We start from the raw sequence: 14047 nt of genomic DNA, 5'->3' as shown, positions 1-14047 counted from the left end.
GTTCTACTGGTCATTTTCCCAGGTGGTTGCAGTAAGTGCATCTTAACCTCCTTTTTGCTCACCCTAGGGTCATCCTCTCCTCCACACACTTCATATTAATATGCTTGTACAGGGTACTTCAAACTAACATCCACCTTGAAAAGAAGTGCTAATTTGGTTCATAGTGGGAGTAATAGTCCTGTAGTGGAAGGAAAGTTTGACTCTGAACTTTTGCCATCTAGAAGATACTGTTGAATCCAGCCCTGTGGTCTTTCCTCACTTTGGGGTCTTCAGCAGGTGACTCAGATAGCCATCCTCCAGGAGGACCTTCACTGGCAATAAACAACCAGAGTGCTGTGCTTTTAAACAGCTGAAGAAAACTCAGATGAAAACCCATCCTTGGTCAATACCCTATATCCCAGTCTGACTTCTGCTACTCTGCATTGTGCATCTCTGCTGAGTTTCCTTAGGACTTTTGTGAGATGGAAGAGTGCTTTTACCCTCATCTTAAGGATTAATAAGGGACAATGAAGAACTAAAGTTCAGGCCTTCAAAACCACGTAGGTTTAGAAGTCTATTTGGAAGTCTATCTGCCTGTGAAATGAGTTAGACTTCATCTTGGTCTAAACCACATCCTTAAGGTCAATTAGGAAGCCTGAGGCAGAATGAGAAATTAAAGCAGGCTCTTTCCACAGCTTGATAGGTGGAGTAATCACCAGAGTATCCTTCTGTGGACATGTTAAACTGTGCCACACAGGTCTAAAGTACTGTGAATCACTCACATGCCTGGCCACATTTGCCAGTCTCTTCTTAGCTGTGATAAAATACATATATTACCCACATGGTGAAAACTATACGACTCTCAGCAATTGTCTCTTTTTCCCATAAATGGCCATTATGTTGCTTCACTTATTACTGTAGTATGAACATTGGATCTGTTTTTTACAATGGTCTAGAATATGTGGAAGTGGGTTAGACTTGCCCCAAAGCCATTTTAAAAGCTCTGGGACTTCCCCGGGGGACTGTATCCTCTCACGATGTGATTATGGCTTCCTTGCAGAGTTGCCCAGAAAGCAGGGAATGGTGTTGTGCAGCGAGGCAGCACAGTGCTAGCAGCAGCTAGTGCAAAGTGTGTGTTCAAGAATGGAAGAACAAAATTCACAGATTAAATCTGAAAGTGTTCTCTACCTGTTTATGATAGCATTTTTCTGTTTATGGCAACAATTTCCTATCTAAGCTACTTTTAATAGAATAGCTATTTTGAATAAAACCAAATTTTAGCAAAAAGTATGTTTTCTGCAAAATCGATTCAATTTCTTAATTGAATGTTTATGGAATAGTTCAGTGGTGAGATGCCATTGCCATGGTTATTGGGTTCTTCAGTTTGGTTGTGTTATGTTTCTGTTGCCATCCCTGACCTTCCTGTCCATCTACACACCTTCTCCCAAGATGCTCAACAGCAACGCAACACCCATAACAGCTGCATGGACACCATGAGAAGTCATGGTCTGACCAGAGACCATGAACAGTAGAATAAGGCAACACAGCATCTGAAATTCTATTTTTAGGATTACGTTGGCTCTGGAATTTTTAGTTGTTGCCAAAAACTTGAGGTATTTTCTAACCAGCTCTAACTCTTTATTCCCTGCTACACAACAGCTACAAGAAGGGAGGAGTGGCTTCAGGATTTAAGCATGTGGAGACCAATATGTACAACATCAAGCGTCTTCTTCATGTCAAGGGGAAGAAGCACGTGTCAGCCACAGAGGTAAGAAGAAGAAACCTCTTTCCTTACAGATCTTTCCTCTCCTCCTACACTCATTTTTGACCAGGTTTGCCTGCTAGATAGCTCAAGAACCCCTACTACAGGATAGTTTTCAAGACCTCGTTTGGGGGGTTGGTATTGCCATGAGAGAAGCCATTGGGTTCAGTGAATAGCTGAGCGCTAGAAAAATGAGCATGTCATTGCAGACCACTTCTTACACACCCAGGGGCAAGTTTGCCATGGCTGCAACATGTCTTCTGCAGCTCTTGTTGTGCTCCCCAGCCTGCCAAATGCTTTCATTTCCTTGTGACAGGTAGCGCTTTCCTGGGACAGTTTCAATAAGGGTGATGTTTTCTTGCTGGACCTCGGGAAAGTGCTGATTCAGTGGAACGGACCCAGCTGCAGCATTGCTGAGAAATCCAGGGTGAGTACAGGCAAAAGCCACTTCATTTACCGGCGGTCTTTTTTAATGCCTGGGGGAAAAAAAAATAGAAAAATAGCACCCAGTGTTTGCACAGTGAAAATCTCAGTAAAACCAGCAGCACAGATGAAAGTAGAAAGTAATTGAATCATAGAATCTTCTGTTGGTTGGAAAAGCGTAGGTTGGAAAAGACCTTTAAGATCATCAAGTCCAACCATCCACCAAACACTGCCAAGCCCACCACTGAACCCTGTCCCTAAGCACCGCAACTACCTGTCTTTTAAACACCTCCAGGGATGGTGATTCCACCACCCCCCTGGGCAGCCTGTTCCAGTGCTTAACCACCTTTTCAGTGGAGAAATTTTTCCTAATATCCAATCTAAACATCCCCTGGCATAACTTGAGGCTGTTCCCTCTTGTCCTGTCACTTGTTACTTGGGAGAAGGGACTGATTGCCACCTCACTACACCCTCCTTTCAGGCAGCTGTAGAGAGCGAGAAGGTCTCCCCTGAGCCTTCTTTGCTCCAGGCTAAACCACCCCAGTTCCCTCAGTGGCTCCTCATCAGCCTTGTGCTCTAGACCCTTCACCAGCCTCATTGCCCTTCTCTGCACATGCTCCAGCACCTCAATCTCTTTCTTGAAGTGGTAAATCTTGGTAAAAAATCATCCTAAATCTTTTACTTGCCCATCTGCTGGTATCAGAGGCTCAGGGAAGTGCTGTGTTCCAGTTCAAGCCTGGCCTTAGCTTGGGTTTCGTGGGCAGCCATGGGCACATCACCAGCTCCAGCTCCAGAAAGGCATCCAGCTCCCTCTGGAGAGAGGTCCATCTCCATCCCTCTGTGCCCCGCAGTTTGCATGACATGGAACTAAAAAGTCAGCAACGCTAGTAGGTTTAGCTGCAGTCACTACTCCAGGAGTAGATGAATTTTAATATTTTTTTTTTACAGCATCACAGGGAATTCCAGCTTGGTCAGTATGAGACAAGTAGGAATACATAACCCAAGTGGTGACATGTCAGGTCCTTTGCAAAAGGGGTCATTATCCTTATCTTACTGATAGAGGAACTGAGATACAGAGATGTAATAAAACATGATATGTCATCAGCAAAGCTGGTGGCCAAACTCATAGCCAATTATTATAAATATTAAAAGTCAGGTGGGTCTGCTCTTCACATGGTGTCACTTGATGAGCTAGGAAGGGGGAGGCCTCACAAGGAAGGCAATTTTCCAGGAATCAGTGGCTAAAGAAGATCCAACAGACAAAGAGAAGAGACAAAGAACCCCTCAGGATACAGAGGAGGGGGAGCAGGTAGAGGAATGGCTGCAGTGAGGACCAGGTCATGGTTCATCTCAGGCCTGGCAACCAAGCAGGTTGTTTCCTAGGTCTAACAAAGAGGGGCCTCTTTCAAAGCTATTGCGGTAAGAGTCATGGGGGGAAAAAAAAATCAATGGAAAATGGAAATTTCAGCCTAATTAGTTGCTTGGCATTTCACGCTGCTTTTTCACAGAAAACATTCACGGTTTTTTGAATACTTGAATCATTTAAATATAAAATGTCACCATGGGGCACCCAGGGTCCTGCAGCTCTGCAGCAACAAGCCTTGCTGTCCTCAGCGTGTGTGCATCTCTCTCCCAAACCATCTCACAGGATTATTGGAACTGCTTATGTACAGTCGTACATCGGCAACCCCTGTTGTGGCTACCGCACGCCTGTGCCCGGCAGGAGCAAGCGCTGGTAGTGACTATAATGAGCAGTATTTTCCTGAGAGATAGTTAATAAGCAGGCAGTACAGACACATCTGCTTTGTAAATAGCTAAATTTGGAGGACACTAGAAGTTTCAGAGAGCTGTGGTAATCTGGCTTGGAGCAGTGGTGCTCAATCATTGCTCTAGGTCAAAGCTCACTCAATTTGTCTGCATCAGGATTTACCACCCACTGATCTTTGTGCAGGGTCTGGCGCTGGCTCGCAGCATCAGGGACAGCGAAAGAGGTGGCCGTGCTCAAATTGGCATCATTGACAACGAGAAGGACTCCCCGGACCTCATGCAGATCATGAAGATGGTGCTGGGTGAGAGGCACAGGGAGCTCCGAGATGCCATCCCAGATACCAAAGCAGATGAGCTGCAGAAAGCAAATGTCCGGCTCTACCAGTAAGTCTGGGGGTGGGCTCCAAACCCTGCCCTTCCTCATGATGAACATTGTGGAGCCTGACTCCACTCCGTGGCTCTGTCTTTCAGCGTCTACGAGAAGGACAGTGACCTGGTGGTACAGGAGATAGCCACCCGGCCCCTGACACAGGATCTGCTCCAGCACGAGGTGAGAGAAAGCCACCAGCCTTTACAGCAGGAAAAGGGTGCTGTGGCTTGCTTTGTTTTCATCTGAGCACCTGTTCCAACGGGATACCCCATTTCCTGAAAATTATCAGCCCTTGCATCGTTCAGATTTGTCAGGTGTCCTCTGCAAACAGGACAGCTTAGCCCTGCCACAGCCTCGGTGGCCAGAGGTCGGTGGTGCACTGAAGCTGCTCTAACAAGAGATGGCAAATTGGTCTTCTCAGCCGAGGATGTTATTAGCTTGGCAATCAGAGTCAAGGAGAGCTGCAGGCCCGGAATAAATTCTAGATGGAAATAAGGCTTCTTAATACTTGATGTCTGGGGATAGCCGCCCTCCATCTGCAGAACTCGGAGCAAATAAATATTCTGCTCAAAAAATGATGGAGATGTTTTCCTGCAGTAGCAAGTGGCTGGTCTCACTGACCCACCCTGGGAGGACACTCCTTACAGACCCTCTGTCCAAACGCTTTCAGAAACAGCGGCTTTCCTAATATCCTTCTGGCTAAAATCTGGCAAAGAATTGCTTATCCTTAATTCTCTGCAGTGCAAACCAACCTATTCCAAAACAGCGTTGTGCTGCAAGGCTCCAGCTCCCTTATTCATCCTAGTGTCAGCCTTGTTAAATCTCAGTCTCCTTTTACAGGCATATGAAGCTTTTACTTTTCTTGTCAAAGTTCAGTCTGAAAAATGAGAAGCCTTTGGTCGCACAGTGTGGTGTTAGTTTGGAGCAGTAGCTCTCTGCAGCGGAGACAGGCTGCCTGGCAGCCATCTCATCCCCTTCGGGTTCAGGATCCTACTGTGTTCACAATGACGGAACACTTCTAGCTCCACATCAAGGACACAAAATAGACACGCAGAAGATATCTAATTTGGACTTTTCCTGCTCCTTTAGTAGCAGATGTAGATTAATGAGCACCACCATCAGCAGAGCTGAAGCACAGCAGGCTGAGGCTGATATTTCAGCGTGCGCTTCTCCTGGAGCCTATTGGAGCTGGTGTTTCTGTTGGTTTGGGACCATCTCTCATGAGATGGTAATGGCCAGTTTTGAGCAATGCCTAAGAAAAACACATATTTTAACTCATTACAGTTAAAGTGTCCTTGCAAAGGTGGTGTATCCCCAAACCCCTGCCCTGTAGGGTTGGTGGTAGCTGTAGTCCTTTTATAAACCACAGTAAATCCATCCTCTGTTGCCTCTGCTAAGGGCTGCACCAGGGTTAGAGCTCTGCAAGACAAGCAAATGAGCTAGATCTACATCTAATCTAAATCTTCAAAAAGGATCCAACCTGAGTAGGCTACACATGAGGACCTTTGCCTGCACGGAGTTTTTTATGCCTGTTTTTTCTGTTTAATCTCAGGACTGCTACATTTTAGACCAAGGTGGTTTTAAGATTTACGTCTGGAGAGGAAAAGCCTCCAGCCCAGAAGAGAAAAAAGCAGCCTTCACTCGAGCTGTGGTGAGTTGTAATATATGTCATATTGTATATAAGTGCTAGTCTAGGTCTGACCACTAATTACAATTAAGCGTAGGTCTTGAGGAGCTGGTCTGTGTAATAACAGAGAGAGAAGTTAAACCTCTAAGGGAGGCATGATAATGTAAACACACAATTATCAGTCACCAAATTGCACTAGAGCTAAGATTTGCCACTAAAACTAGGAAGAAATTTGTTAAAGTACAAAAGAAAATACTTCGTTACACAGTAAATGGTGAACTTCTGAATTCATTGATTCAAGAGATGGTGGGGGCAGAGAGTGTCAGCAGAGTCAAGGTGGGATTAGACAAATTCATGGTCAACAGGTCCATAAGGATATATTAAAGGGGCTCTTATATCCTAACATCCATGATCCAGTACTGGGGACACTGGGGAGAGTGAAGGCATCACAGTGAAGACAGCCACCAAGCCCATGGTGTGCTCACTGAACGGCATCTCTTAATGCCACTGCTCAGACCCTGAAAGGCATCTCTTGTGTTCCCAAGAGTAACATCTCGGGCAAGTCAGTGGGAACCTTGATTATTTGGGCTCTCAGGAAAAGCCAGACCTTTTATGTAGGTGCTACAGTCCTTAACTGCAAGTCCATCACAGGCAACAAGTCTGCACACCATCAGTGGGTCGGGGCCCAGGTTCTGCATGTGAATTTGAAGGTGATACGGGGCTCTTCCTCTGACTGGGTAGAAAGAGATCTGTTATTAACTGCTATTAATTCAGATTGGCCAACCTGAGGCAAGACCAGGGCTCATGTTCAGGTAGAGCACACCAGCATCGTGCCCTGGTACACATGCTGCTCCTCCAGATGAGCTGCCATGCAGTTATTTTCTGGCTCAACACCTCCTTTCACAAAAAATTAGCCTCAAGGGAGGCTTAGCAAATAAGGTATTTGGTAGTTAAGTTGGCAGGCTGAAGTGAAGGCTACAAAGGAACTTAGCTTTTAATTCATCTGTTCACTTACATGAAGACCATAAACAGCCTCATCTTCAATGAGATCTTACCAGGAGATACTGAACTTCGCTGGCCCCACCTTCAATAAGGTCTTACCTGGAGACACCCAGCTTTAATACCAATCACATCTATTGTCTCAGAGAAGAAAAACTTAGAAATCTTTGCCTTAAAACTTATCTTACAGTCCTCTATGCTCCTTTCAAAAGCTTAACTCAGATGCTTTTTAGTAGGCAATCAGCTCTGCAAATTCTGGCCCTGAGCTACACATGTAGAACAAAAGAGATCTCTTTCTTTCAGTGTGGCAGGTGGGAGGGATGGGAAGACCATCTGCTCTGCTTTTCCCTGGGGGTAATGTGTGGCTGCAGTATTTACAACAGAAGATGAATGCTCAGAAGCCCACGATCAGGCTCCTTCCCCAAACCAGGGCTGTCAGCACTGTACCTCCAGATCATGCTGGAGCCCGCTGGGATAAACAGAAGAGCATTTCCCAAAACCGAACAATGACTTTGGCATTGTGGCACAATGCAGATAATTCTCTTCCCTTTCATATTTTATCAAGCACCTCTGTTGAAGTAATCTTTAAACTCATTAGTAGCTCTCTTGCAAAGAAATAATTTCTTTGGGGGGGTGGCGGGGGGAGCTGCAGAACAAAAACCCAGAGACTTGTGAGAGTTTAGCCCCTTCAGGACACACATCATGCACTGGAGTACTTGGCTGCCTCCATCCCATCACTACCTTGGCATGCATGCTCTCTACCACACTACAGGGAGGAAAGTCTTCCCTGTTTGAGAGGGACAAACAATCTGGAAAAAAAACTAAGAACTGAACCAGGCTTTTGGGTGATGGGCACACTCAATCGCTATTCCCTCCTCTCTTCTAGATCCATCACTAGAAGCCATCTACAGAGCTGTCTGAGATAGAGGAGGAGGCTATTCATTAGACCTATTGAGTGAGATTTTTTTCAAGACTAAAGTGCCAGGTAGAGATTAAGTTTAGGATGTGATCCAGGTCACCAGCCTCTAGGGAAAGGGGTCAGTCACCTAAATGCAGAAATAATGGATGCTGCAGTGAGAGCTTGCAGACACCTCCATTTATAAGTCTGAATGCAAGTCTTGGGGTGAATCCTGCTCTTGGTCATGCCACTGTGTTCAGTGGGGGATGTTCACTCTTTGGGCTGATTCAGGTCCACATCCCTCTTCTCATGTCTGTAAAAAGCCCAGTGTGTCTCCACTAGCATGCTTTTCCAACCCCACTAGGGTTTTATGCAAGCCAAAGGCTATCCTTCATCCACCAATATTGAAGTAATCAATGATGGAGCAGAGTCAGCCATGTTTAAACAGCTCTTCCAGAGGTGGACAGAAAAGGACGAAGCACAAGGACTTGGCAAAGTCTACACTACTGGCAAAATTGGTGAGCTTGTTTGTCCTGGATTGGGCTTTCCTACCTGTGCTAAGCAACAGCTGAATCCTTCACATTAACGGTCTCCTGCCTTTAGTGTCTTGAAAATCCAGTGCACATGCTTCTCATGCCTTGTATTTTCCACTTCTTCAGTTCAGGAACTGAACAAAGTTCAGAAGTGCTGAGGCTTCTTATATGAACCAAACTGCCACTTACTCCAAATGTAAATGTTGGCAGAAGATCACTCTTGTCTGAAAAACTTCTGCAAAGTTTCACCTTTGCAGAACTTCCTTATTTTCTTTATAAAGGGCTAATGCTGAACCTGAGAAGGAAGTGCTGAACAATATTCTGCTTTCATTTACACTGGCACCCACCCAACACTTTCCTGACATCAATAGAATTGTTCCGTATTTGCACCAGGTGTAAACGGTGCCTCAATTTATCACGCTGCTGAAATGAATATGACAATGCATTAACCCCAAAGAGTAAACAATACCAAAGAGAGAACCTGTTGGTGAATGATGGGATGGTGACAGAGATGCCGAATGTGTCCATCAGTAACAGTACGAGAGCTGCAAATCTCCTTCCCTTGCAAGTTCTCTTTTAATTTTTTCCTCTGTCTCTCTCGTTGCTGCCCATAAATACTGTTTCTTTATCATGAGCTGGAGAAATATAGCCATTTTATTTCTGAAAGCAACTTTTTAAAAGGAGGGACATATGTATAGATTTTGAAAACAATTATGATTTTTCAGTCAGGAGACAAGTAATATTTTTACAAGCCAATCATCACTGGAACACACTATATGGCCAGTTGCCAGCCTGTAACAGACCAACACGGGAATGTGTGAGCTCTTGCATATTCCAAATTCAGCATTGGCTTGCTGGCTTCTTGGAACCATGGACCAGGTTTTTCTTGCATGTGTAACGATTGCGTGCATGAGGGTGATGCAGAGGGTTTGTGTTTTATTGTACATTCACTGGGTTCTTGTTTTTATTTTGCTGGTGCATGCAGCCAAGGTGGAGCAGGTGAAGTTTGACACCACGCAACTCCACGCCAGACCAGAGTTAGCTGCTGAGCAGAGAATGGTAGACGATGCCTCTGGGGAGATAGAGGTAAGAGAGGTCCTTTTACTGACAGAGGATGCAATAATCAGTGTGTTTCCAAGCATCTCTGCCTTTTCACACACAGCAGCTGTACGGAGCTGGGAAGGTGTGCCCAGCTACCCTCCCCAAGGCAAGCATGGCTGTGGCCGGAGCAAAGTGCTTGCAGACTCTAATGCAGCAGTTACAGCAGTTCAGGGGCATTTCTCCTCCATCCCATGACCACTGGAGCAAAGCAGTCACCAAGATGACTCCTCTCCTGCCATGTGCTTGGGTTATGAAACCAATACAGTCAATCTCCTTCTCATGCTATCTCCCAGTTAGGTCCACACCAACCAAACTTGTGCAGAGCAGAGGCCCCTCTCCAATTCTTGTGGCCTCCCATGGAAGATGGAGCTGGTTGAGAGATGGTCTGTGGGGATGAGAGGGACCTGGAGGCTGCTCCTCCTTGAGGGCCACTGGCTGCTGAAAGTCCATTAACGGCACATGTATGGCGACAGTCACTGGAGAGGCCCAACTTGGCCAGCAAGCACTTAATCAAGCCAGGGGAACATAGGTGACACCCAGGAGAGAGAGGAAGTGTTTTCTTTTCACCTGAAGACCCAAACTTCAGTGGTCTACTAGCAAAGGGGCTGTGCTTTGTCTTCACGTTGACTCTGCTGCTGCTCACCAAGATGTTTGTTTCACTAGGTGTGGAGGATTGAGGACTTGCAAATGCAGCCGGTGAATCCCAAGACATACGGGCAGTTCTACGGGGGTGATTGCTACCTGGTCCTGTACACCTACCAGAGATCAGGCAGGCCCCACTATGTCCTCTACATGTGGCAGGTATGTCAAACCGAAGCAGAAGGGACTGAGCTGTGTCTGCTGGAAGCCTAAAATTGACAGAAGCAATTGCACACAGGAATCCCAACCCAAGCATCCAGAAGAACTCAGCCACCCTTCGCTCAGCAGTTGTCCATTGCAAATATCCCAAGCTGTGCTTTGTAGGCAGCGTGGACACTGAGCCCAAGCTGGCATCAGACAGAATGAGTGATTATGGGGTCTTACAGTGCTGAGGTCAAACTTTGCAGTCTTTCAGATTGTCCCTTAAAGCCTCAGCTCCTGGAGTCATGTGGGTATATGAATTAAAGTGTATTTTCCTCCCCGGAATGCAGAGAGAAGCTTTGAAAAATGGGATGCTAAAGTCTCCAAAAACAGAATGCAAGTGAAATTTAAACATCTGGAAGTTTTAACTTTGGTCTCATGATATCATATGCAGGGCCTGGTGTTGGCAAGATGTTGTGTAGAGCTTCATACCCTTCGTCTCGCCACACTGCACGTGGCATCTCCCTCTCCCCCCAGGGTCGCCATGCCTCTGTGGATGAAATCACCGCCTGTGCCCTCAATGCCATCGAGCTGGACAAGAAGTACGGGGACGAGGCGGTGCAGGTGCGCGTGACCATGGGCAAGGAGCCCACCCACTTCCTGGCCATCTTCAAGGGCAAGCTGATCATTTATGAGGTAAGGTGGCTTTGTGCGCCTGGGCAATGGAAGGTGCAAGCACCGACGGTGGCTCGGCAGTTGCAATGGAAATAGTCCAGAAAAACAGGCTGATACTCGGGAAAGGAGCCTGCCAGGTCTTCATGGGCTGGCAGATGGAAGAGGTGGAACATTTCTGCTACTTCTCCCAAGTAGTCTGAATACTGTGTGTGTAAAAACAGTGCTGGACTGACCCAGACTCAGCTGTCCATCCCCAAGCTCCAGCATTAATGTGCGATGTTTTTTCCAACTCCGTCCCCAAATACTTTGCAGTTCCAATAAGACAATCATCCCGTGAATTAGATATCATTATCCAGAGAGGGTCCTCCAAAATATCCTACAAACAGTTACATTATTTGAACTGTCCCTGCCTGAATTACATCATGTTAACTACTAACCCACTTCACCTGCTGCTTTGGCTGCCGACATCTGTGGTGGAGACATTGTAAATGGCTGGAGAAGAGGGGGATTGCCCCCAGATCTCAGTGTTGGTTCCACCAAACAGGATTCCATGGCAGATGTTCAGCTAACCCCAGCACAACTGGAAATCAGAGTCCAGCTGCCTTGCCCAATTTACAGGGCAAATGCCTTGCAGTCACTAAGATCTACTCACATTGAACTTGAGCATCTTGATGGAAGCTGGTCAAGAGTCAGAGTAATCAGGGAGAAATGTGGAAGTTATGCCATGTGGGTTTTATTCTCACCTGGAATCAGAAGTTATTTGGATTTCCTCACCTGCTCTGCACAAGACCATGGTCCGTCATTGCAGCAGCGTGGAAGGCTGTGAGCCTCAAAGCCTTCTTCCTCAAATCAGTTGTGCCCTGGATTTGCATGTCCTCCTCCCCTCCCGATAACATCCTTCCCTCTGTTTCCTTGCAGGGCGGCACAAGCCGGGCTCAGAAAAGCATGCCCGAGCCAGCAATCCGCCTCTTCCAGGTGAGGGGCACAGATGAGATGAACACAAAAGCCACAGAGGTGCCAGCCCGGGCCTCCTCGCTTAACTCCAATGACGTCTTTCTGCTGACGACCAGCCAAGTCTGCTACCTGTGGTGCGGGAAGGTGAGGATGCAGTGAGTCCAGGGGAGGAAGCCAAAGGGAGCCAAAATTGCTGATGTGGGGCTTGAGTCTCCACCTCCACGGAGCTGTGGATGTGCCTCCTTGGGTACATAGCCCGTTAATGTCAGTGGAGAAAGGTACACCCAGGAGAAGGCTCTGTCCGTGGAGGATCAGCAGTAAGGCAGCCCTCTGTCTACACAAGTAATCCATCTTGGGGTTCATCTCACCTCATTTTAGATGTTCACACAGCTTTCAGCTGAATAAAGCACCCCAGGTTCTCTAGCTGTAAGAAAATAGCCAGGATTTGAGCGTACTCATTTGCCCTGCTTCAGTCCTGTGTTTCAGGATGAGATGGTAGATGAAACCAAAGCACAAAGAGAAGTTGCAGATGCACCATCATTTCAAGTGTTCATGGCCAGGTTGGATGGGCTTTGAGCAACCTGGTCTGGCAAAAGATGTCCCTGACCATGGCAGGGGGGTTGGAACTAAATGTTCTTTAAAGGTCCCTTCCAGCCCAAACCATTCTATGATTATCTGAGTTTTACTCTAGATGCCATTGGCTGCACTGAATGTCCCCTCAAGGACTAGAAATGGATTCTGAGTAACCAGCTCAGATGAGACCCTCAAAAGCATTCAAGCAGTTCTGAAATTCTCCAGAGGGTAGGACCAAGCCAGCTTTTACCCACAGATAAGTTTTGCCAGTCTGTCCCTAACTCCACCTCAATCTTATGTCCTGAACACAGGGATGTAGCGGAGATGAGAGGGAGATGGCAAAAATGGTAGCTGACATCGTTTCCAAACGGGACAAGCACACCATTTTGGAAGGACAAGAGCCAGCCGAGTTCTGGGAAGCCTTGGGAGGCAAAGCACCTTACGCCAGTGAAAAGAGGTAATAGTGACCTGCCTGTTCCTCTGGGCTTGGCCAGGCAACTTTAAGCAAGAGATCAAGGCTTTGCAGGGAGTAAGCACTTTGATACCGTGTCCTTGCTAAAGGGAGCATGAGGTCACAATATCCCCAAAAGCTTGGTCAGAACCCACAGTGAGATGCCTCTTTCCTAGTTTTTGGGTCAGGCCTTCTGTGAAGTAGGAGCTGCAGAATCAAACCCTGCAGTCAAGGGTGTGCTACATCCTCCTTTCCCAGCAGTAAATCCATCCCATACCTTGTCATAAGGGCCACATGAGCCACATGCTCCATTTCCAGCCTTTATTAGCTTTATGGGCAGCCCCAGAAGGTTCATGAAACTAAATTTGCTTGTGAACAATCTGGATTTCTCCAACCCTCTGGGCAGGTTGATGGGTTTCTTTGCAACCAGGTGATCTGATGTGGCTTTCACCTGACACCAAGCTCACCTCCACAATGAGAGAAGGGGTCTGCTTTTGCCTTCTTTGGATGGAGAAGGAGATATCTTTAAAAACTGTTAAAATGGTCTGAGAATCCCAGAACCTGACATTGCTGACCTTCAGGCCCTTATATGAGTGTTGCCATGTTCCCACCTCTTCCATCAAGGTCATGACAAGTAGCGGCAGGGCCCTGCAGTAACCACAAGGGAAAGGTTTCCATCTCTTGTGCTTTTTCTTTCCCTGCCATGCATGAGGAAGGTTTCAAGAGCAGACCACACAGTACCAACCTCGCCTCTTTGAGTGCTCCAACCAGACGGGTCGATTCATCATGACAGAGGTGGTGGGTTTCTGCCAGGAAGACTTGGATGAAGATGACGTCATGCTGCTAGACACATGGGAAGAGGTCAGCACAGACTCCCCCTTCCCTTCTCCCCAAACATATTTTCCAACAGTTTTTGAATCCCTCGTTGAATGTGAAACCAAGAGCAATATACCTTCTGCCCCATCTCCAAACCCTCCACGACGCTTGGTCAGACAAACAGGAGTGTGCCCAGTCCTTCTCACCCAGGTGCAGAACACACGGGTGAGGTAGTGTTGCTATCCCTGTTTTGGGATGGAGGAAATGGATGCACCTGGTCCATGCCTTGCTCCAAGGGCAGAAGAACTGGACCTGCTCCAGTCTTTGCTGGCTCATACA

General features: G+C 46.8%; 1 protein-coding gene across 3 annotated transcripts in view; it reads left to right on the top strand.

The window, feature by feature from the left end:
* VILL (villin like) overlaps positions 1-14047 on the top strand; it is a 37655-nt gene that overhangs the window by 17150 nt on the left and 6458 nt on the right. For all 3 annotated transcript variants that reach the window (XM_055805434.1, XM_027791727.2, XM_055805433.1), the window contains 12 exons: positions 1639-1747; positions 2058-2168; positions 4116-4315; positions 4403-4481; positions 5854-5952; positions 8190-8343; positions 9344-9444; positions 10123-10260; positions 10777-10935; positions 11833-12012; positions 12753-12898; positions 13609-13753. In XM_055805434.1, the coding sequence (XP_055661409.1) occupies positions 1639-1747; positions 2058-2168; positions 4116-4315; positions 4403-4481; positions 5854-5952; positions 8190-8343; positions 9344-9444; positions 10123-10260; positions 10777-10935; positions 11833-12012; positions 12753-12898; positions 13609-13753 (1621 nt within the window). The remainder of the gene's footprint in view (positions 1-1638; positions 1748-2057; positions 2169-4115; positions 4316-4402; positions 4482-5853; positions 5953-8189; positions 8344-9343; positions 9445-10122; positions 10261-10776; positions 10936-11832; positions 12013-12752; positions 12899-13608; positions 13754-14047) is intronic.

Source organism: Falco peregrinus, chromosome 5, assembly GCF_023634155.1.
Source record: "Falco peregrinus isolate bFalPer1 chromosome 5, bFalPer1.pri, whole genome shotgun sequence".
NCBI classification, from domain to species: domain Eukaryota; kingdom Metazoa; phylum Chordata; class Aves; order Falconiformes; family Falconidae; genus Falco; species Falco peregrinus.
Note: the sequence above shows the minus strand (reverse complement) of the source record. Positions and strands in the feature narration are given on the sequence as shown.